This window comes from Enoplosus armatus, chromosome 22, assembly GCF_043641665.1.
Source record: "Enoplosus armatus isolate fEnoArm2 chromosome 22, fEnoArm2.hap1, whole genome shotgun sequence".
NCBI classification, from domain to species: Eukaryota; Metazoa; Chordata; class Actinopteri; order Centrarchiformes; family Enoplosidae; genus Enoplosus; species Enoplosus armatus.
Genome location: NC_092201.1, coordinates 1,772,501 through 1,797,500, shown reverse-complemented (window position 1 = coordinate 1,797,500; position 25,000 = coordinate 1,772,501). Strand labels below are relative to the sequence as shown.

The window sequence follows — 25,000 nt, the reverse complement described above, 5'->3', positions numbered from 1 at the left end:
ATAAATAAAACCGACTTGAGTCTCTCTTCCAGTAGCTTTAAGGTTGGAACAAGACTACGGTCACGCTGAGGCTGCACAGTGGCGCTTTGAGCTAAATGCTAACAACATGCTAACAGTGACCAACATGCTGATTTTTAGCAGCTAAAACGTTTACCATGTTCACCATCTTAGTTTAGCGTGTTCGCATGTTAACATTAGCTTAACTAAACACAAAGAACAGCTGAGGACGATGGGAAGGCTGTTCGTTTTATTCAACAGTGTGACTGGCTGGATCTCATATTATCAGCTCACTCAGCTCTTATTTACTATAACGTGTTAAAGATCAAGGTGTTTTTATGTCTGCACCATTTCATCAAATGGAAATATTTGATGTTTTGCGCCTCCTTTTATACCTAATTCAGTCTTACATATATATATATATATATATATATATATATATATATATATATATATATATATATATATATATATATATATAAATATATGACCTTGTGCTCCACTATAATTTACTGCGAGGTTCTTTGACAATGTTTTAAACTCTCTCTCTCTCTCAGACAGCGCAGTGATTAAATGTCTCTAATTGGTGCTTTTAAAGATACTGTGTGTGTGTTGCATAATGAGCTCTGTTCCACACACACACACACACACACACACACACAGAGAAGAATGTTTGAGGTACCCATCCATCAACCAATCAGGACTGAGTATCCGCCACACACCAGACGGGTGGAGTTAGTTCATCTGCCTCTCAAACAGGCGTTTGACGCGTATCGACAATCCGTCAGTTTGGTTTTCTGTCTCCAGGACCGGCTGCAGAACAAGATGCTGTTTCATCAGGTGACAGTGCTGTTGGTCAGGCTCGGTCAGCTTTTAAAGTTAAATGACTACTTCCTGAAGGTTACGGCACCTTTGTCGTCATGGTTACAGTAACTTAAAAAACAACCCGTTGGGGAACAAACGTCTCGTCTCAATAATGTCGCCTCGTGTCATGTCATGTCACTAGAGGGTCTTTTTCCACGTTTATATCAAATCGCAGTTGTTATAATTACGAGTTCACGACTTGTAAACAGCGTTCACGAGTCACGATTATGACCGGGACACTCGTAACTGGGAACAAAACAAACAAACATGGACGCCAAACGATGCAAACAGAATTAGTTCGACAGGTAAGACGTCTTCAGATGTCTCGGTTACATAAAACTTGTACATTTCAACGTGCAGTCAGGACCGACTTCACACTGAAACTGTCATTTAAATGCAGTTGAAACAGCAGTTCAACGTAACCTCGATATCTTAAAGACCATATTGGGCTCAGCGTTGATCTCTAAACTCATTCTTACTGCAGGTTATGATCTGCCCTGGCTGATAACATTTAAACGCTTCGCCTTTTTCCACAAAGACACAACAAAGACTGATATATTTCATTATCAGCTGCAGCTGCCGTGTGGTTTCGTGCGGCTTTGAACCGACTCTGAGGCCCCACAGCTTGTCAGAAAAAAACAATTTAAGCACATCCACAAACAATTCAATACAGCCCTTTGTTTTAGTTGAACAGCGGGGATCGGCTTGTTAACCCTGAACCTGATGTTGTCTCCTCAGCTGAAGAGGCTTTCTGCTCTCCTCTGTGAAATCAATTCACCTCAGTATCTCCTCAGGATCTGAGACACTGAGTCTCATCTGTGACTGTCGTCCCCCAGCTCTTTGGAAATAATCCCTTTAAACTCCTCTCAGAGGTCCGGGATGGTTTTTGGCTCTACTCTGCTCACTGCTGGAAATAAATTCCTCACCTCTGGCTGCTTCCCAAACTGCTTTGAAACAGAGACCGTGTCCTAAAGAGACCTGCCGTTCATCCGTCCTGTCCTCTGAACCACAGACCAACTTCTACCTTATCTTTCAGCGGCGAGGTCATAGAAGGAAACGGTTGCTAAAAGACTTTGGGAGGAGATAACAGCGATAACATCTTCATTCATTTTCAGTGTGCTTTGTGCCGGCAGCACAGGAACAGCCATCAGAGCGGACGTCTGAGGAGCTTCTTTAGAGGACGGAGGAGCACTAAGAGCCGCCTCATCTGATAGGAAACTCATCTGGACAAGAGCAGATGGTTTTTTCCCACAGATCGTCAGTGATGGAAAGGAAAAGGATTCGTACGTTTAATGGACTAAAACAGAAGTACGTGTTTTACCACTTAAACAACAAATCCTGCGACGCAGAAAGAGGTGCAGTGAAAGTATCCTGATGTCCGCACTTGGACATGCTTTGCATAAAAACGTGAGTTTTCTGTTCATAAAAGTCTCTCAAACATTCATGTGAACCGGCTTCACGGCCCATGCCGGCAAGCCGGGTCAATCCTCGAGTGCCATTAGCAGCGCGTTCACAAACGGATACGTTCGGTTCAACGTTCACCAAAAACACGAGCGCGCTCTTTTAACACTGCCTGCAGGTACCACGTTCACTCTGTGAGTTAACCGTTCTGTGCTCTTGTTTTTTATGCAATGAATATGATGAAATATACATAAAGATATTTCAAAAGGAGGAGGCTACCTTTTCCCCTTTTTACGTGGGTGGGGGTCGTCAGTGTCCCTTAATAAAAAGGTGGTGAACTACTGATTTAGTCGACCGTTACTACAAAGATATTGATTAGTGAAACATATTTTGTCTCTCTGGACAAGTTCAGCCAAAGAAAAACGAGTTGAGTTCACTAATGAACGAGTTTCCAGTCTGAAGAAGTCAAGTAAAAAAAGATCTCTTGCTTTTGAAACTGCTGTGCAGCCGTTTCTGCAGGTTATACACAGACTTTGTGTTTCAGTCTTTATTGAAGCTTTTTGATTCTTACTGAAACATTAAAATCTAAACTGACATGTTTTCATGGCTGCAGCTTTCCGCATCAAATAGAAATATTCTAGATGCATCATTTTAAATGCACTTCCCCCAAATTCAGACTGACGCGTGTGATGTGTTTGGACACTTTGGGATCTCCGCTGGAATTTTAAATAAAGTTCTGTCAGCTTGAGAAGGCGATTCGACGATCAGCAGGGGAAAAGAGGTTCAGTTTCTTGTATTAGAGCTGCCTCTTTGTTCTGTGCAGAAACTTTGTAAAGTCGCTGCAGTCTAATAGAGATTGTCTTCCTCACTTTATTGAATATTAATGTTAAATTCTTTCAAACAGCTCTGAATGAAGCGGACCGACCGACTGACTGGAAGAGACTTCAGCTCTCAGCTTCACTGAGGCAGCAGCAGGCAGACAGCTGACTGGCCTGCAGCTCTGACAGTGTGTGTGTGTGTGTGTGTTTTAATGGGTGTGTGTGTGCAAGTGTGTGTGTTTCAGTTCAGTCCATCTGTTGTTGTGTGTCAGCCCGAGGCGACGGCATGAGAGAGAGAGGGAGCGAGAGACAAAGAGGAGAAGAAAGAAGGACGGAAAGAAAAGATGAAAAGATGCACAAGTAGAGGAGTGACGGTGTGTGTGTGTGTGTGTGTGTGTGTGTGTGTGTGTGTGTGTGAGTGTGTGTGTGTGTGAGAGTGTGTGTGTGTGTGAGAGTGTGTGTTGGACCTCAGGCGGTGCTGCCTGTGTGTCTCTGTGGATCCCAGATGGAGCCAGAACTCAACAGAACACATTAGTCCACTTGGCGTGTTCACACACACGATCAGACACACTCAGATATTCAGTGTAATCCTCCTGACAGTCGGATCACCTGAGCCTCCGCTCGCTCTGCTGCTGCAAGATTTCTGCTCCACTGCAACAGTCCAAAGAATTCCTACGGAAGCCCGGAGAGGCCCGTTATCGCTTCTTTAGTTATCTCGACTTGAGGATTGAAAAGAACGAGAGGAGAACCAACTCCCCGGCTGGGACGGAGTTTCTGCATCTCTGGGTTTCATTTGTAAAAGGAGAAGAAAAGGATTCGTACGCTCCGCTGGATCTGTCATTTCCTGAGCTGCAGATTTTAGACTTGGACTCGACTGATCATGCCCGTATATATGTTTAAATCCTGAGCTTCTTTACATGCGGGAGGTTCAGGAGTAATCTGGTGGAGTTTGACGTCAGCAGCTATGTGGCAGTTAAAACGTAGCTGGCTGCAGTTATGCTATAGCTAAGCTAAAACTGGATACAGCTACGAGTTGCAGCACAGCGTTGACCTTCCCAACCAAAAATAATAGAGGTAGTGGCGTCCCATGCACGACATATTTTACAATGTGGACTCAACTAGACCTGCTTCTTACTAAACCAAACCACCAAAACACACCAGTGAATCCTAATGTTGACTAATAAAAAATATAATCCGATTTAGCATGTTTTTGGTCAAGAAAACGACGGTTGAGGACTGCCGAAGGCATCTGTACTGACTACGATCTACTCTCTGTTGTACACTGTGAGAAGGTGATCAGAGCCAGAAGCCTCGCTGTTATCGTGCACGTTGTAGCTGCTGAGTCTGGGTTCACAGGAAGAGGCGGAGTCAAGAGACCAATCACCAGATAGATCTCCAGGTGAATGGGTTTGTTTTGGCGTGACGTCGGCACTCGAGGAAAGGTCAGAGGGGGGGTCAACAAAATCATTAGGTTTCCTCTGGGAGACACGGAATGGCGCTCTTCTTCTGGCAGACGTTGAGATACGTGGACGGACAGATGGACATCGTCGGCGAAATGATTCCGACTTCATTTCTTTACTGTTATGATCCGCATCTTCATCCGGCTGTACGGGGCAGTTTCCCCTCTGTCCCTTTAAATTTGTATCTCAGCTCATCATTTCTCTCCTGCTCTCTCAGGGGAGCTCGATGCCCTGCATGACAACAGATGGAGCCCTGAGGCTGTGGGACCCCACACACACACACACACACACACACACACACACACACACACACATAGAGAGAGAGCGGGCAGCAGTGGGGCGGAGTAAGAGGCAAGCTGTGGTAAAGACTGATGTCAACATCAGTATGAATGTGCACACACACACACACACACACAGACTCCATGGTTATGTGGATATATGTAGATGAACAGGGTGAACACACACAATAGCTGATTTCTAATGGAAGAATGCATTCAGTCACTGCTGACACACACACACACACACACACACACACACACAATATCCGACTGGATTTAAAACAGAAGGGGAGGGGGGGGGGGGTTTGCTCTTTGCATTTATGTATTCACCACAGTTCACACTAGAATTTGGAGCTGATTTGAGTTTCAGAACTTCTAAACAACGAGCTGGGAGGGCATTAGGGGATTACTGTTTGGCACAGTATCGGTGTAACCCTCTGGTGACTCCGTCCATCCATTAGAGAGCCTGGCTCGTGTTCAGGACCACGTTGGCAGCACACGAAGTGACCCAAACATCGTGTTCCTGTCAACTTTCTTTCTTTCCATCAACTCCGGGTGGCGTGCTCTGGAGATGTGGTCCCTCCTGCAGCAATAAGTCATACATGGAAACTCCTCCGTGTTGCTCCATGATCTGACAACTCAAGGTCTCTCTCGCAGGATCCTCGCTGAGCAATCCTGGACTCTCACTCTCTCTACGTAGCCAGAAATGTTGGGGGTTTGTTCGACAGTCTTTTCAGCTCTGAGCAGCATACCAAGCTTGTTCAGTCATAATTTTATCATCTTGAAACATTTATCATTGTACATGCTGTTATCTCCTCACAGCCTGATAAAAAAAATCTATTGATTGACTCCAGACTTAACAGAAATCAGCTGCCAGGCTGAATCCCTGTCAAACCTTCAGCCTTCGTACAGCAGCTCCCAGTTTGTCTGAGAATTGATTTTAAGCTCTTATATATTACACTTAGCGCTCCTCGTGGCCTCGCACCTTGCTAATATTTTGGACCTCTTTAGTACCACACGAGGTTGTACGCAGCTTGAGATCTTTGGACAAATGTCTTTTGTCTGTCCCAGAGTCACGGCAGAAGGGACAGTCAGGGTTTACAGGAGGACCACAGAGACTGTCCTAACCATTTGCTTCATGATCTGGTTGAAGTGCAGAGCTTTAACCCCAGAGACACTGCAGCAGGAAAACAACTTCTACACAGGATATCTACAACAAGTCAATTCTATTCACATAGCCCAATACCACAAATCCCAATGTGCCTCAAGGGGCTTTGTGGAGGACCAAACGTCCAGCTGGCTCTGGCCCATATATTGTTGCCTCTTTTGGCTCAGTTTTAGGAATGTGGTCATGGGTTGATTTGGCGTGAGAGTCAGCTCCAGTTAGCAGCACACAGCCGGGCTTTGGGCAAACGCTGACTCCTGGAACCAGAACAGCGTACTTGGGCTCGAGTCTGGCTCGAGTCCAGCGGCCAGATGTGCCAGGTTTACTGAAGGTTGAGCAAAGACGCATCCTGAACAGTAACACCAGGTCCTGTGATGGTTTTCAGAACATTTGGACCAGTAGAATCCAATTATCTGACTATTTCTGTCTCCAGATAATCAAACTGTTTCTCCCACAAGATGAAGATTTGTGTACAAAAGATATCTCACAAATTAATAACTTACAAAACAACAACACTGCGAGTCTGCAGCCATGCTAGCGGCTTTGTGAGGCTGTACTAGAGCGGTGCTTTGAGTTACATGCTAACGTCAGCATGCTAACATGGTGTAATGTTTGCTAACATTTGCTAATCAGCACTAAACATACAGTCTGATGTGAATGTTATTATTGACTCATAAACCAAGGTATTGGACAAATTAGAAAATTGACCTGATGATGGCGCTAAATGAAAAGTCAAGGGATCACCTGTGATTACAATTCATCACAAACGTCACTGTCACCCAGTTAAAACCAGATTCTTCATGAGTTCTTGACAAGTTGACATCTGGGAGATCTTAGTCTGACCTGGTCTGAACCACAGCATGAACGACCTCTTAATGCAGCTAATGTCAGTGTAAAGGTCAGGAAGGGGAAGTAAATGTCAAACCTAATCTGAGCGGATGAAAACAAACAGAAAGCTTTGACTGAAAGTGAATTTCTAATGTGATGAATGAATGTGGACAGGAAGGAAGTGCCTGACATATACAATATGGAGCCACAGTGATCACATTAGCTTGTTTGGGCGTGGGGAGGAAAAAGGAAACGCACCACTGTCACACAGCTAATAGATTCTGGCAGAACAGAAGTGTAAAACACAAACAATTATGACGAAAGAAGAAGAAGAAACACGGGAAGATGAAATTCGACTTCTCTGACACGATTCATTGACTTAGACAGGAAAGACGGGAGTGTAAACACCAAACACTTCACTTTTTGGAGGTAGAACTGCTGCTGAGAGGAAGAAAGTTTTACAGCATGAACCAGAAAGAAAAATGTGTCCCAGTGTTGCTGCACTCTATATTAATACTATAAAGTCCAGGAGGAACTAGGATCTACCAACCATCCCATCCAAGTGAGGATGCTGCCCTAAAAAACAACAGCTCCTTTTAACTGCAGGTACTTTTCCACAGCCCTTTTCAAGAAGTCAGGAGCTTGACCTCCATTTTGAATGCAGGAAGTGCAAGTGGTATTTTGCACTGTGGTTCACTGGGACACTTAATGTAACTGAGCCATTGACGGCGTTTGTATCACCTGTGCTTTTCCGGCTGTGACAATTCAAAATGTCTGCTGCGAAAAAGATCCATCACTACATTCTCAGGGATCGTGTGAACACATAAAAGTAGTAAGAGAGACTTCGATATCATTAAGTTCTTCAACTCTAGCTGTTACTGCAACACAAACACATTCCAAAAGCTACAAAGAATAGTTTCCAGTTTCCACTTTAATATATCTTTATATAGATTTATATATTTCATCATATATTATTTTATCCCTGTAATTAATCATGTGACCTGCTACCTTACAAGCTAGTGAGAGAGGTGAATAAAGTGAGCACTAGAGAAATGTTGAGCAAAATAAACCTAATTATCACTTCAACTCCTTTCAGTATTTGCATGTCAAGTGACAGCACTTTAACTTCAACTGAAACTCTCACTTGAGCAGGCAAACTGTTTTCCAGTGATTCTATTTTAACTGCCACTTCAACTTCTTTCAGCACTGCTTAAAATCAGAAAACTGGATTATTATCACCTCAATTGACACTTCAATCCCTTTCAGTGCCTCCACTGAAACTTCTTCAATCAAGTCCACTTGAACTGCCACACAAACCTCTTCATTTTACAGTAACTGCCACTTCAGTGCCTTTGAAGTGGACGCCAGCACACTTACATTTTCTTCAGTTTCACTTGATTAATTAGGCAACCAGACAAAACGAGGCTAAAAATAAGCAGGTTGAAGGGACAGGGTGCAGTCCTTACTTTGTATTAGTATTAGAGTATTAACTCTATTATCTTTCTACAGAATCCTTTTTTTCATTCGATTAAATAAGTTAAAACTCCCAAATGCGCAAGTGTTTAAAGTGTGAACACAAACGGCTGCTGAAGAACTGACTGATGTTCAATTCCCAAATCTAACCATGGTGTACATCCCCCGACTCACAGGAAGGAGAGGAGGACAGAGTGTTTTTGCCTGATATGAGTACAAATTGATGAACCCAACAGCAATCGTACAAAGGACAAAGAGTTGGCTGACTTCCCTAAAACAGGCATCCCAGGAAGGGGAAGTTGTTTTCTCTTTCCTAATTCGGATCAGCAGGGGGATAGGAAGTTAACTGTGCTTTTAATTTAATGAAAGCTGCCAGGGATCAGAGGAACACAGTGTTTCTTTCTGCCTTTAATCTGATCTGATCTCACTGAAGTGATCCAGGCAGAAGTGAAGTGGGATGCAGCCAAAAACCTTCAACAACAACAACACGACCAAATAACGTCGAAGGGAGAGGAAAGACGTCCGCAGCCTTACCTAGCTTGGGCAGTGAGTACTGAACTTTAAAGTAGTCCTGGTAAAATCCCAGAAGCCTCTTGGTGATGTGGAGGGCGTAGTCCCCTGCTCCGCTAGAAATGGCATCCGGCCGGGCGTACAGACGGATCTAAAAACAAAGATGCACAAAAAGAGAAATGGAATCAGGCCGATTTTAATAGATCTAAAATCAGATAGAGAGAGGGGAAATGGAATTAGTGTGTGCTCAGCTCTACAGAGAAGAAAGTGGAATTAAGCCAAGTTTTTATACAGAGGAGGAAATTAAATTTGGCAGAGTTTACAATCAGATCTACAAGGAGACAACCAGCACAGTGTACATCCAACTCTACAGAGGAGGTAATACAATCAGGTTGAGTTTAAGGTCAACTCTGCAGACTGACAGAAATTTAATTTGAGGAGTTTTTTGTCCAAATGTACACAGAGACAAGAGAGAAATGGAATGAGGCCAGCGTTAGGCAGGTCAAGTCTACAGAGAGAATAAGTGAATCAGGCCGAGATCATGTTCAGCTCTCCAGATACAATAATGGAGTCAGGTTGAGGTTTGGTTCAAATCCGCAGGAAGAAAAAAGGGATTTACAGCTGCAAGCAGAAAACATTGATTTTTAGACTCAGAGGAAAAAATTAGAGGAAGATAAAAGTTGTACTTCAGGTGGATTCCAACATTTCAAAGACAGTCAAAGTCAAATATTCACAACACTGATGCTGAGAGAGCTGAAATGTCACAAGTTGTTGACCGTGAATGAACCTTAAACGTGTTACAGCAGGTACAGTGCAGCTGTCCCTCACCGACGGCCAAGCGCTCCGGTCAATAATCAATACATACAGGTCATGTGACTGCTCCACATGACAAGCGGGTCTCTGAATCAGTTGGTTGGTCCAGGAGGTCTCAAAACTGCTGACATGCTGACGTTTAGCAGGTGTAATGTTCACCTTGTCCACAGTCCTACTTAAGGGTGTCAGCATGCTAACATGTGCTAATAAGAGTTAAACATAAAGTACAGCTGATGCTCCCTGTGCACCTGCAGAAAACACACTTCAGCATTTCATGTCTGAAACCTCACTGACGATGAAAGTAAAAACAAAAACTTTGCACTCAATATTTTTAACTGGCTTTGATAGCAACTTAGCGTGTGTTACTGTGGTATCAATCTGCCTGTCCCTAGTGATTCTGCAGCTCTGTCAAAAACGTTTCACTTCAGTGACTCCCAACGGATTCTTTAAACTGAAGTAATTCTCAGACAGACAGACATCTGCTCCTAAAAAAGACCGTCTGAGCTGAAAGCAATTTGGCAGGTTTGCAAGAAAATGAGCTACTGCTGCCGCCTGATCCAACAGACGTCGAGTGTTTGCGGTCGGCCGAGCTAATCTCACTGTACAACATAGCTTCAAACTGCACTCAGAGACACAGCAAGTCTAAAGCCCTGTTAGCATCTGTTAGCTTCTGTTCAATATTCTGTAAGTACGAAAGTATTAGACAGATCAAAGAACGTTAGGATCATTCAGTTATTCTTAGAGTCTTACCAGCTAAAAAATGTCATTCACTGAGACGGGAACAAACATGCATGCCTATTGTTTTGTGTGAAGAGGGTTATTGCTAATTTAGAGGTTACAGCTCCAGAGCCTTTTCACGTCAGGGCTACAGCTACAGAGACTCAGTAACAGACATCTCCACTGCAACCACAGCTGTCTACCACTGCACTGCGCTGTACAGTTAGCTAGTTTTAACTACTTTACAGTTAGCTAGTTTTAACTACTATAGTTAGCTAGTTTTAACTGCTTTATATACGGTTAGCTAGTTTTAACTACTTTATATACAGTTAGCTAATTTTAACTACTGTGTATACAGTTAGCTAGTTTTAACTGATTTATATACAGTTAGCTAGTTTAAACTACTTTATATACAGTTAGCTACTTTAAACGACTTTATATACAGTTAGCTAGTTTAAACTACTTTATATACAGTTTGCTAGGTTAAACTACTTTATATACAGTTAGCTACTTTTAACTACTTTATATACAGTTAGCTAGTTTAAACTACTTTATATACAGTTAGCTAGTTTAAACTACTTTATATATAGTTAGCTACTTTAAACTACTTTATATACAGTTAGCTAGGTTAAACTACTGTGTATACAGTTAGCTACTTTTAACTACTTTATATATAGTTAGCTACTTTTAACTACTTTATATACAGTTGGCTAGTTTAAACTACTTTATATACAGTTAGCTACTTTTAACTACTTTATATACAGTTAGCTAGGTTAAACTACTTTATATACAGTTAGCTAGGTTAAACTACTTTATATACAGTTAGCTACTTTTAACTACTATAGTTAGCTACTTTTAACTACTTTACAGTTAGCTAGTTTTAACTACTATAGTTAGCTAGTTTTAACTGCTTTATATACGGTTAGCTAGTTTTAACTACTTTGTATCCGGTAAGCTAGTTTTGACTACTTTACATAAGGTTAGCTAGTCATAACTGCTTCAAATATGGATAGCTCGTTTTAACTACTTTATATACAGTTAGCTAGTTTAGTCCAGTGGTTCAAGCCAAAAAGGTTGGAAAGCTAAAAGTGATGTGTATTTGGATCAGCTGTAAATCAGGTGGAATAATTCACACCAAGCTGCCAGCTCTCCTCTCAGTCAGTCTGATCCATCATAGACCAATTACACACAAACACTGTCAGCTGACAGAGAGGCGTGATGACGGGCAGCGGTGATGTCACTGATCAATATGCATGTATCAGCTGCAGTGAATGAAAAGGAAAATCTGCCTGGACACAGCTACAACTTTGTATGTGTGTGTGTGTGTGTGTGTGTGTGTGTGTGTGTTGGATGTTTTACTGCCGGAGAGAGAAACCATCTCACTGTCAGCTGAAGGACGACAGCGACTGGCTATCAAACACAGCACACACACACACACACACACACACACACACACACACACACGACTCATATCATTTTTCACACAAAGATGGAAGCGAGTGGACACACACATACACACACACCATGATGTAATGCTGCTGTATCACTGCTGTCATTTCACACACACACACACACACACACACACACACACACACACTGTCCCAGTAATGTCACTCTGCTATCTCCCCCAGTTTCACTTCCAATCCAATAAATTCTGTTTTCACTCGGCTGTAAAAACACATTGGATTCTTTACAGTTAAAATACCCTTTAAATCAGGTTGTACTTGGCATCAGTGTGTTTGTGTCACATAAAAGCTCCTGTTAAACTGCACACACACACGACAAAGAGGGAAACAAATTGCGTAGTATTAAGCAGGAAGGAGCGAGTAGACTTGAAGGATTCATCAAGCTGCGACACCAACGAATCTCCCGTCAAACCTTTTATCTCTGTGACTGTTTCAGCTCGAGATCAAATCCCGTCCGTCAGTTCAGACTGAAACATCCCAACGACTACTGGATGGATTGCCATGAAATTTAGTGGATAATTTTGGTGAACATGGGAAACATTATACCTGCTAAACATCAGCATGTTAGCATTGTCATTGTGCGCATGTTAGCATGCTGATGTTAGCATTTAGTGCAGCCTCACAGAGACACTTCGTTCTAGAAAGTCTTTTCTAGAAAAAGAATCTACATTCAATTTCAGTTAAAATCTCCCAGTTAAACTCTCATGCAAATCACACCAGTATTAATTCTTATCAGCTAAATCATTCTGAACCAGGGCCTCCAGTATTATGGAGTAAGCACCTCGAGGAAACAAGGTGGAAAGGTAATTAGACTACACCTGCTATGTCAACGTGTCAGACACACATTTAATCAACATTCCTTATCTAATGCTGTTAATCCCATTTTCAGGGTTTTCTGCCATCCCAGCCAAGAAAGAGAGCTGAAGCTAATTAGATTAGACTCATATTCAATAATATGCCATCAAACGCAGACCCACAATTATATTGACACACATACTACTACAAATACTAATGCTGCTAATAAGATTAATGTATAACCACTTCCACAAATACTAAAACTCTGCTAATACTACTTCACAATCCTGCTCCTCCTCTTCGTCGTCGTCCTCCTCTCCTCTCAGATTCCCCCAGCAGGACTGATTTTTCAATAAAAATTCAAACTTTTTAAAGCTCCTCTCCTCTTATTCCCACATTCTCCTCCCTCCACCAGAACTCATCTCGGAGCGCGGCAGCCAGCAGAGTGAATATCTGCTCAGAAAGTGGAGGCTTTATTGAAATCGTAGCTTCTTTCGACGGTCTGGCAGCGAGCTGCTGAATTGAGTATCATCTCCTGAGGATTCCTGAAACGCCTCCAGTCGTGTTCTCCCAGGTGAGGAGAAACCAGGATGCATTACATTTTTCAATGAGGGGGACGGGGAGGGGGGTTTGTGGGGGTTAGTGTGACGCTCTCACTTCAAAGTATCCTCATATACACATTCACTATGTCTTCCAGGACTGAAATATGCTGTTTCAACCGAGCTTAAACCATTGCACGGTCGCTCAGCGGTTAGTACCGTCGCCTCACAGGAAGAAGGTCCTGGGTTTAAACACGACCCGCCGCCTTTGCATGTTTTGTCTGTCTCTCTGTGTGGATTTCCTCCCACAGCCCAAAAAACATGCAGGTAAGCTGAAGTGGAAACTTTAAATTGCCCCTATCTGTGAATGTGAAAGGTTGGCGGTCATGTTTCCAGACTGTGTGACAGAGTGTATCCTGCCTCTCACCCAGTGCATGCTGGGATGCGCCTCAGCTCCCTGTGGCCCTGCTAAGCAGTTTAGAAAATACATGGAGGACTGTATAAACTCCCATTTTCTGAACCTTTTCTGAAGGTGGTCATCAAATCAAGACTTTTTCAGTCACATTACACGCTGCCTTCAGGAAATCCTCTTCAATCACAAGAGTCACAAATGAAAACAGTCTCTTAAGTGCCTGATGGAGCTTCTGTTTTGTCCAATCTTTGCAATGTTTCCACAAATCTAATATTTGTTTATGAACTCAAGACAGAAAGAGAGAAACAAGAGCCTACAGTCATGCTAACATGCTCACAGAGACAGTGCTAACATGCTGATGTTTAGCAGGTATAATGTTTACCACGTTAGATCAGTGTGTTAGCATTTGTTGACCTGATGATGGCGCTGTATGAAAAACTGCAGGGATCACCAAAGTTACTACAGTTCATCCAGAGGGGACCATGAACGACTGAACCAAACTTTGCGGCAATCCATCCAATTGTTATTGAGATATTTCAATAAACGTACAGACAACCTCATGGTGGCGCTAGAGGAAAAGTCAGAGGATCACCAAAATCAGTAGGATTCATCCTCTGGGGACCATGAATGTTTGTAAACAAACTTCATGCCAATCCATCTGATATTTACAGAGATATTTTAGTCTGGACTAAAGTGGAGGACTGACTCTCCCGTCAGCAGGACCCCCCTGCTGGTCTGGCATGACATTAAAGGATCTGTATGGCTCACATGCTAAATTCAGAACAACAACACAGTCATGTAACACTCACCAGCCTGCTGCTCTGAGCTTCTCTTTTTAACAGAAATACCACTTCTATTCACTGTTTAAATCCAGCGAGTTGTACTTTCCCATCTTGAATTAAACTACTGTTAATGGAAACAGCACTTTCTTCACGTATTTCACAGTAAAATCCTTTCGAGGAGGTGAAGGGATTATTCCTCCTGAACTGCTGGAAAGCTTTTAATGTGAAGCAGATTAACAGCAAACAGCAGCAGCAGCAAATTATCACAGCAAACTGGAGCAGATCTAAAAACAAGGAGACTTCTTACCAAAATGTGACTTTTCAAACACAGAAAAATAGAAACAAAGGCTCGACTCTAATAGCAGCCCGTCTCAAGTAAAGGCTTCTTTGAGAATGCACTCAGTCCACGAGCTACATGGTGGTCTAACTCTGTGCTGTGGACAAGGACCACACTTCCCTGGACCGTCTGTCAGAAATGTACTGCGAGGCACCAGCATGACTTGTAGAGACACAAACCACTCACAGGGTCTCTCTTGTTTACTATAAACCAAGCAGACATGGTCTCAACACTACGCTGGAGCCTAACCCTTGACAAACTTAGCTTCTAATTAACAGACAGATGCATGAAAATTAAATGCTTAAATGGAAAAATATCAATATAATTAATTTACACTTCTTTAAAAGGAGCAGTTCGACATTTTGTGCAATATGTTCACTACTCTTATTCCATGATCGATATCACTCTCATATCTGTCTGTTAAATATAAGGCTACAGCCATTAGCGGTTCAGCTTAGCTTAGCATAAACCAGCGGAGACTCCAGGAAGTTACTGCTTCCAGCGTAGAAATGTTCCGGCACATTAAACCACCGCGATATCTCATGTTGATTAGTTACTGGACCGCGCTTGGCTAGCTGTTTCCAGTCTTTGGGCTAAGCTAAGCTAACCGGCTTCTGGCGGTAGCTTGATATTTATCGCTATCAGTCTCGTCAAAGTTTGGCCAGAAAGTCTGAAGCTTTCGTTTTTATTTTCGCCAGGAAATCAGTCAGAAATCAAAAAGCCACAGTGACATTTTCAACACGTTATTCAAACATCGAACATAAAAAGGGCAGACAAACGCACAAACACAATATTAGCCTTTGCTCTTGTCTTCCTCCTCACGTCCTCCTCTTCTTCTTTACCTCCTCCCCCTCCTCTCCTCTCCCCTTGTTATCTCTCCACTCGCCCGTGACATCTCTCACTGCGTTCTGTCGCTCTGTCTGTCGCCCTTGGATGATGGATGGGGTGATGGACGCTCGGTTGCCACGGTAATTTGATGGATGGTTTAGCAACTCATACGAGTGCAGAGAGAGCACATCAACACACACACACGATAACACACTCCCCTCCCAGCGTATGTGGGTCCTTGACTTTGAGATCAGCAGACCTCAGACAGTCACTACTCCCTTCATCATAAACACTGCTGACCCGCGACTGCAGCGCCACACATCTGTCCAATCATATCATCACTTTTGCTGACGACACCGCTGTGATGAAGTGAGACAGCCGAGAGCCCGAGCAAGGATAACAGACTCTCTGTCAAAGTCAACAAGACAAAAGAGATGATTGTTGACTTCAGAGGAACCAGAGCATGAACGGAAAGCCAGCATGCAGCTCCTGGTGGATCCACAACTCCACATCTACGTCTATGAGCGCATGTCCAATGTCCACGAGTCCAACAAGTTTGTCTTTCACTCCACAAAATCTCAGCTGCTCCGTTGTTTCTGTACGAAGATACATTTGAGGATGAACCCCATCTGGTTTCTGGCTAAATAAGGCCTCGTTTATCACACTGTGAAGAAAGGGTTCTACATCTGTGCATTATGACTGCCTGCGTGCACAAGAACATTAGCATTTATCACATGTATGTACCCAAAGCAGAAGCACAGCTGTGTTCTATTAACAGTGATAAATGCAGCACACTCATTCACATAAATAAACCTCCCACATCAACCATATACAGTTACTGCCCTGAGAAACCTCGCCGGCAACAAGGTGGAAATAATAAATGACTTAATGAAGCAAACCAAGAAGTATTATGTTTTTAGGTGGACTGAAGAAAAAGGATGTGGCTTGTGCACAAATGGTTCAGTTCGTTGAACTTTTTCATAAATACATGTTAATTGTTTTTAGCTGTGCTAGTGTAGGTGGGTCCACCACTGTGGTCCGGACTGAAATATCTCAAACTATTGGATGGAATTGGCATGAAGTTTGGTGCACACATCCATGGTGCCCAGAGGATGAAGCCTATTGACTTTGGTGATCCTCGGACTTCTTCTCTAGCGCCACCGCGAGGTTGATATTTGTGGTCGCCACAGTTAGCTAGTTATTTTTTCTGGATTGTGTTGTACAGCTTCGTAATAAAACGACATACAATATCTTAATTTGAGGAAACACTTCTACACACGTCAGACAGTGAAACCAGGAAATGATTTGTCCACTTGCACAACCATAATAACAAAGACAACCAGATGTGTCATGTTCGTAACTAGAAAACTACTCTCCATGTCAATGAACTCAACGTAGCACATTGAATGTGTTGTATTGACAGAAGAAGAAGAAGTTAATCTTATAAAGCTGCTGCTTTTCTGACGCGTTGGAGCCTGAAGACGCTGAGAAACATGAGAAATACTCCATAAGCTGTGCTGCCATTGGTTTTTCCTTCTTACATTGTGTAATGTTCATGGCCTGAGAAAAATATCCAATATTTGAGAGGAAAAAAAGCAAAGAGTAGGGAAGAAAATCAATTCTATACAGCAGAAATATGTTTTTTCTTCTCTCCTATTCCATTGGTCTGCTGACTCCTGAGATTCATCCTGCGGGAGGATAAATCAAAGGTCACATTTATCTTGAGGAGGTTTTGATTCTCGGGTCAAAGAGATCTCCAGGAGGTAGCCTGATAACATGTTGGAAAACCCTGAAATTCAAGAACCATATTGTGACTTTCATCTTTCGTCAACTATGTACTTTGTCAAAGCAGATTTGTCCGTCATCAAACAGATGTTTATTACCCGTTTAAATCAGGACAGCCACGAATGTTCAAACATTCGTCCCAGAAACCCAGATTGATGTTTGACAGATAAATATTTGGTCCCAAGAGCAAAATTAGTGGCCACAGACAGCTGCAGCATCTTACAGCTCAAAGAATGGCTTGGTTGTTGTGTTGTGTTCGTGCACTGAACAACTTAAAGCTATAAAAGACGTTTTTTGTCGTGCATGTTAATAATTTATGATATAATAAACTTTAATTGAGAACCATCTTGTTGCCATATTTTGTGTCATCTGTTCTTTATGTATTTTCTCTCAAAGCTGCAACATGTTTAAGTTAAACAAGTTAACTGGGTCTCTACTGGGCACTGAAGTCACACCATCGTTTGAACATTATTCAGCTGCAGCCCTGCGACACTTTGATCCCTCTGTACTGTAAATCTATGCTGTTCAACTTTTGTTAAAATAACTGGCGTCACATAAAAATCAGATATGAACGTGACCTTTTTAAAGATTTTAAAAATACTAATGTGATCTACTGTATATTGTCATTACAGGACGCCAGTGTGACCTTTATTGTCATTACAGAATGTTAATGTGACATTTAATGTCATTACAGCAAAGTAAAGATTCAGAGGCCTGATTTTATCACAGCGTCATAAAACCCCCAAACTGTCTACCAGCTCAGACCCTGGCAGGAAATCACGTTTTTATAATATGGTGTTAGATTTTCACAACATTAGTAAAATACAGTATCTTTAGGAGGCCATCGTGGCGTCATGTTTTTCCACTTGCATGCTCACAATCAACAAACAAGTCATCAGGTAGGCGTCCTATTAGTAATCTATTACTCTGTTACTCTTCATGGGACTTGTTGACGATGATATGAATTGTCACCGGCAGTGATCATTTATAGTGAAATCATGATCCTGGAATATAAATACGAGCTTTAATTCAGCCCTTTTGTCTGAAGACCTTTTTGTCCGTCAGAAGCTCCTTCCAGTTTCCTCTCGGTGTCACAAACCCTCTCTGTCTCAAGCTTTTTGTTGGCGTCTTGTTTAAAGGCAGATGTTTCCAGACAGAAACCTTCACATTCAGATTCACAGCGACGATTATCTGGCAGACAAACAGCAACAGTCTTCGCTTTATGACGCTGACAGTCGCCGGAATGACAGAAGATGAAGGAATAACGAGCTAAGTGGCTGCGAGATGGAGGCTTTATTGAACCAGGAGCAGCTCAGTGGGTCATCACACACTGTTTGTTTGTTTGTGTTCTGTCAGACTTTAATCCTCCCTAAAGGGAAAGCGGCTCATTACAGGAACAGAGATTCTCACAGAGACACATTATGCTGACAATACGACTGAAAGACAAACAGCTGTTTCTGAAGGAGGTGAAGAAAGAGAAAGGACGCTTTGAAAGAAGGAAAACAAGAGGAATTTGAGTCGACAATGAAGTCTGGAAGAGTCCCAGACTAACTGAAGCTCGGCTCCTGCAGCTCGGATCATCTGAAAGTTGGAAATTCATATGGAATTTGGATTTTGCAACACAGTCCAGCTGTTTTCAATGAAATCCTTAAGCTAAAACTCATTTATCTAAATTATCTAAAAAAACACGTCACAAAGCTGAAAACGATGTACAACCACTCAGAAAAACCCTAGAAACCATCCTGACCAACCTGGCAACAACAGAGCGACAACTTGGCAACCAGCTGGTAAAACTCTATCAAGCAGCTTCTAAGTTGGACTCCAACAACACTTCAGCAACCAACTATGATCCACAAACTAAAATCCTCAAAACCAACCACAAAACCATGGCAACCATCTGGTAACTCCTCGTAAGCATCTAGCAACACCAGTGAACCATCCTGGATACCCACCAAAGACACTATAACAGAGGATGATGCATTACAAGCTGCACCGATGGTATACACTTCCTGTCTCCTAAGTGGGCGTGGTCACCTCCCCACTGCTCGTTTTATTCGTCTAATAATAATAATATTCTCTTTTTTTCCTCTCTAAAAAGAATGAAATAATAACGATAATAGTGTTATTAGAAGAAGTGATATCTGTGCTGCTGAGACGGAGACAAACCTCCAGCAAAGCTCATTTTCTCCTGATTCCTCCGTCTGAAAAATGCCATTTTTTTCTGCTCGTGAAAAATGGGTCCAATATTTACTTCAGTGACTACGAGGCCAAAGAATCATCGTCATAATCCGTGTTCACGTTCACTTCTCCCATTGGAGGGAACAGACTCTCCTAAATGGGCGGGGCAGCGTGACACCGATACAGGAAGTGACTCTAATTTGCGCTGTTTCCTTTCTAAACCTCCGTCAATCTTCCCAACGAGCACCTCACAGCACCGTAGCAACCACAACACCAGAGCATCAAGCTAGCAGCTCTCGACAGCAGTTCCCAGACTTTTTAAACATGGCACCCTTTCATAGTGGTTTTTACTGGCACATGAGACTGTGAGACTTTGTTTGAGCTCTTTTTACAGACGCTGATTCTGACTGCTGTCCTTCTGGAAAACCAGAACACTGTGACGACCGTCAGCTGTGAGCTGTCCAACTCCTTGATATACATTTATATACTGCTGAATTGTTTCCCCAAGTACATCTGATGCCAAACGTTCTGTACTCGCAGCGTGGATCAAATGAGCGCCGTCTCAGAGAGGTGCTCGGCTGTGGATGACGGAGTCTGACGTTTGCATTGTCTGCGTTTAGGTTGGGGCAACAACAGCACTTTGGTTGCTGGTCAAACGTTAATAAAGTAAGTTTCTGCAAACCTTTTAGAGACGTCATGTCACCAACAACTGCGTATTTAACAGGGTTTGAATATCGTGTTTAATCTGTTTGAAAACGTGACATAAAGAAGCGACTTTATGTTGTGAGACGTCTTTTTAAAATGCACATTAAAAAGTGGAAATGAAGAAACGCGCCGTGATCGTCTCTGCCCACGGAAACACCTCGTATCTCCTCAGCAGGCGAGCGGAAAACACTCCCAACAAGATATTGACTTTTGCTGAGGCAGCAAACATGGCAGCTTTGGCAGACAACACGTCTTCTTGAAAAGACGCTGCCCTCTACATTATGTCGAGGTTACCTCGAAGTGTAAAAACACTGCAGACTGATCTGTTGCATCACGTATGCAGAGACGATGCTCCGGCTCTGGGAAATCTCCTGCATGCCGGCTGATGCTTTGCTTTTCTTTGGGCTGTTTTGAGGAGGATGGGGATGAATGTTTCTGTCAGATGAAGCTGTTTGAGCGGTTATGAAGAATATGGAGGGATGTTTTTTTTTTTTTTCTTCCTCCCCTCCGTCACATAAAGCTGTTTCTTTCAGAGGTTTGGAGGAGGAGGATGGAGGGATGGGAGGATTAATGTTTCTGTCAGAGGAAGCTGCTCTGCAAACAGACAGCAGCGTCTCCACTGCCTTCAGGCTGAAACAAGGATTTTAATATAAGAGCGCCGCTGTAACAGAGACACAGACAGCATCCAGAAACTCTTTGTATGGATGAAAATATGCATGTGCTGCTTCCTGGATCTCTTTCATGCACTGCACAGGGTTTTTTTTGTCTGTATTTAGACTCATATCCTGTTTTTAAAAAGTGTTTTCCAACCAGCACAACCTCCCTCTTCTTCTCAAATCCGATACCAGCATTTAGTGAACGTGTTAATGGACGGAAAATCTATTCATTCAACATTCATCAATGGAAGATGTGTGTCATCATCATGGCTACTGAGTTATCCAGTATGTTGCTGAAGCCAACGCTGTTTTCTTGCGACCTGCTGGGGGGGGTTCTGTGCGGAGGTTTCACGCTCAGGAAGGTAACAATAAATACACTTCGTGGGTTAAAATATATTCATGTGAGTCCATGTGAATTTATCTCACGTTACCTCAGAAGTTCACACAATCTAATACGTTCAAGTAAAGTCAGTTCGGTGAAAGACGTCCAGCAGGGAGAGTCACCGCGTCAGCAGGACGTCTGCGCGTCCTCCCCGGGGAGGAAAAGGTACTTTGGTCTTCGTAATGAATGAATGAATGTTGTAACGATGCTGTGGGTCTCTCAACTACTTCAAGATGATCTAGAATAAGAGAAGCAGCTTAGCGTCTCCGAGTAATATCTCACCAAGTAATTCGCTAATCTCTCATATCTGGGAAGCGTCAGATGTAAGTGGTCTCAGCTGGGAAACCAGAGCACGTCCTGATGTCCTGGAAAATCCACTCAACTGTTATCTGTGCAGGCTTATCCTGAGCAGGGTCTCAGGGGGCTGGAGGCCAGCTAACACTGTACACACAGGACACATACATATATATATATATATATATATATATATATACGGTGTGTCGCGCTGACGGTTACAGGAAGTACAAGTCAACCTGAGGCTATTAACGCCAGCAGACGGGAGCCGGCTTCCCACAGTTGAAGCCGTCTTAAAGTTTATTTATAGAGCACATTTAAACAGAGCTCAAGCTGACCAACAAAAGGACATTAAATACACACAAAGGGAAAGAAACCAACAGCAACTATAAACAATGGGCGAGTACAGAACTGTAGACAAGACAACAGATTTAAAGATCAGAGGCCGCTGAATACAAAAAGGTCTTTAGCTCAGATTTATGAACAGAGATGGAGGGAATACTTTACAGCGCCGTTGGTTGACACTGGCCTGGGAAACGAGGTAAATAACATCCTGTGGGCAGCTGGTTTCTAAACCTAATATGTTAATTCATGACCGAAAAGCAGCCAATCCTTTTGAATCTGAGCCGAAACCATTAATAACCGTTAATCACAGCTGAATCAGACTTTAAATCGTATCATCTGTATCGGATTGCGGACGACGTTTCCAGATACGTATTAAATCCTCTGCGATGGAGACAGAAAGGCCCTGGGGTGGCCCCCTCCTAAAGGAGAGTAGTCCGCACCAGCTGAAGCAGAACCAGGGTTACAACCTGTAACCTTTTGTTTCCTTCTCTTTAATCCAGTGAACGTAAAATAATACAAGAGCTGCTTTTTGATTTCTGGTGACTAAAAACGGAAATGGACAAAAAATAAAGATTAATGTATTCATTACAAAGACTAAAACTCACAAGCCTGACTGATTCCACCCTAATATTACTCACACACACACACACACACACACACACACACACACACACACACACACAGGGCTTCAGACTGGTGATGGTTATAAATGACCCAGATATGATTTGTCATTAAAACAGCATTTCACCAAAATTATCTTTCAGTAACAAGGAGACACAGGCGGAGTGTGTGTGTGTGTGTGTGTGTGTGTGTGTGTGTGTGTGTGTGTGTGTGTGTGTTGGAGTGCTGTCCTTGAGTTTCTGGCAGACGAGATGGATGAGCTGTAATTACACTGATAGAGAGATGATCGGAGGAGGGGAAGAAGAAGAGGAGGAGGAGGAGAAACAAGGTCGTGCATGTGTTTGTCCTTGTATAGTAACACGGACGTGTGCGAGTGCATATTTCTGTTTTAAATGTTGTGGTTGTTAAAAGGATGATGGGATATCAGCCGAATCCAGCAGTGGAAGGTTTTGACTTTCAAATCAGAATCATAACAGACATGATAGACATGACAAACACAGCCGGGCACAGAAATAAAACAGAGGGAACCGCCTGGCTGCCAGGTCTTTAACAGCCCGGTGGCTGGACTCACAGTTCTGGGTGCCGACACCGGCCCAAACCTGGTCCAAGTGCTCGTAGCTAGAGCTGATTCTTAGCTTATCATCGTAGTTTGGCGGCTGATTTGGCCGTTTGTCAACACGGTCAGCAGTTGCAGCGGCGGTGACTCACAGAGGTAATTTAAGTTATTTAAAACCCAAAGCACCACATTATTCAGTCGAATCTGAACACACAGACAGGACACACATATTTTTAGACTCAATGTGACCTACACTTCCAGGTGATATAACCATCTCCAATGTCTGCTGCTAATAAACCTCCATAAACCTGCTTAGAAACCACAGGAAAAAAGCGCTCCTTATAACTACAGAACTTGTTGAGAATCATCACGTTTTTGCGTTTTCCTCAGTATCCGTGTTCTCCAGTGGTAGTTTTCTTTACACCGATGTGTACAATGCAAACAGGAAGTGGTAACAGATAAATCGGCATGCTTTTAGTGGTGCTAGTTTGCCAGCATGTAAACAAATATATGCTAAAAGATCTAACTCACTGAATCCAGCAGAGTTACTGTTTAGAAAGCATTATGGGAACTTTACTTACAAAAAAATAGAACAGGAGTGACAAAGACCATAAGTATGAACTTTTTTCATGTTGCACTAGAACATTGGGACATTGCTGAGGCCAAACAACATGCCTCTTATATCCCAGCATCAGTGGCATTGTCCTCTGCCCAGTGTTCGACTTTAAACACCCCTGATCCAAACTACAAACTACCAAAATGTCATATGTGGTCCACATCTGGCTCAAAGCCGGTCCTCTGGTCTCCCGACACATCCAAGCGTTCACACGAGTAAGCTGGGAGAAAAGGAGGTAATGAAACCATGTCGACCGCAAGTTAATTATCTCTAATCTCAAGACACCAAAGTGTTATCTTGAGTTCACATCTTAATCACCGTGTTATCCTGAGATAACAAACAGTGCCATCTCACTTAATTATATCATCTGGAGACAAACTGTTATCTCGAGATTTAGACTTCAGAGATTTTGAATCAGCTGTTATCTAGAGATGTGAAACGGTGCTCATGTGTCGCATTTTAAGCCAGTGGTCCTGATTTAATCATGTGGGCGAGCAGAGGATGAGAAATCTCAAATATGATGTTTTCACATCGTTAAATTAAGACGCTGCTAAATCAGTGCCAAAGAAAATATCCTCATCATCCCAAAGTATTTCTCCGTGGGTTTCCGGTAACATCATCAGGGTTACTCTCAGTTACACGAGTGAAATCGCCTGTTACTTCCTGGTCTGTGATTATCTTAGACATCAAGCTATCACAACTTCATTATGTCAAATATTATCAGAAGATAACGACTGCCGCTCATGTTCGGTGTTTAACCCCAGAGCTACGGATTTAATGATATGAAGCACAGTTTAGAGGTGATCGGGGGCTTAAATGTGTCGTTATGTCGAGATAACGAGCTCCTGGATTTCACGTTGTATCCACACAGGTTTCATTATGGAGGTTTTTCTCTCAGCCTCGAGACAAACAGGAGTCCCAGAAGAAGACAAGGAGGCAGATGCAGAATTTGGTATTTGGTACATAATGAGATCATTAAAGGGTAATTCCCGTGTTTTTAAACCTGGGCCCTGTTTTTACATATTTTGGGGTTGTTAGTCTGACAACATTATGAAAGGATCCCTGCAGAGAAAGACCGTGTTGTTAAAGAGTCAGATCCTTAAACAGAAGTCTCTCACGAGAGGTGAGCTGTTGCAGGAAGACGCCGGTGGCAACGTGAGTCAGTAAGTCATCTTACTCTTTAACAAAAAGGTCTTTCTCTGCAGGGATCCTGTCCTGGTTTGGCTTTCGTGTGTGCTGAGACTCACCACCACGCCGCCGTCGGTCTGCGTCTCTCTGTAGGTGAAGTTGCAGACGGCCCAGGCCAGGTAGTACGTGGACATGCGGGGCGTGCGGGCGAAGCGGTTGGTCACCCAGCCGTCTTCGTCCGACAGCGAGCT

At 42.9% G+C, this 25,000-nt stretch overlaps 1 protein-coding gene across 1 annotated transcript in view; it reads right to left on the bottom strand.

Moving 5' to 3' along the window:
• The window catches only part of LOC139305172 (thyrotropin-releasing hormone-degrading ectoenzyme-like), a 108,953-nt gene that overhangs the window by 72,445 nt on the left and 11,508 nt on the right, over positions 1–25,000 (bottom strand). The window contains exons 3-4 of the mRNA XM_070929119.1: positions 24,869–25,000; positions 8,819–8,945 (exon numbers count right to left, since the gene is read on the bottom strand). The exon at positions 24,869–25,000 is cut by the window's right edge and continues 145 nt beyond it. Coding sequence (XP_070785220.1) covers positions 8,819–8,945; positions 24,869–25,000 — 259 coding nt within the window. The remainder of the gene's footprint in view (positions 1–8,818; positions 8,946–24,868) is intronic.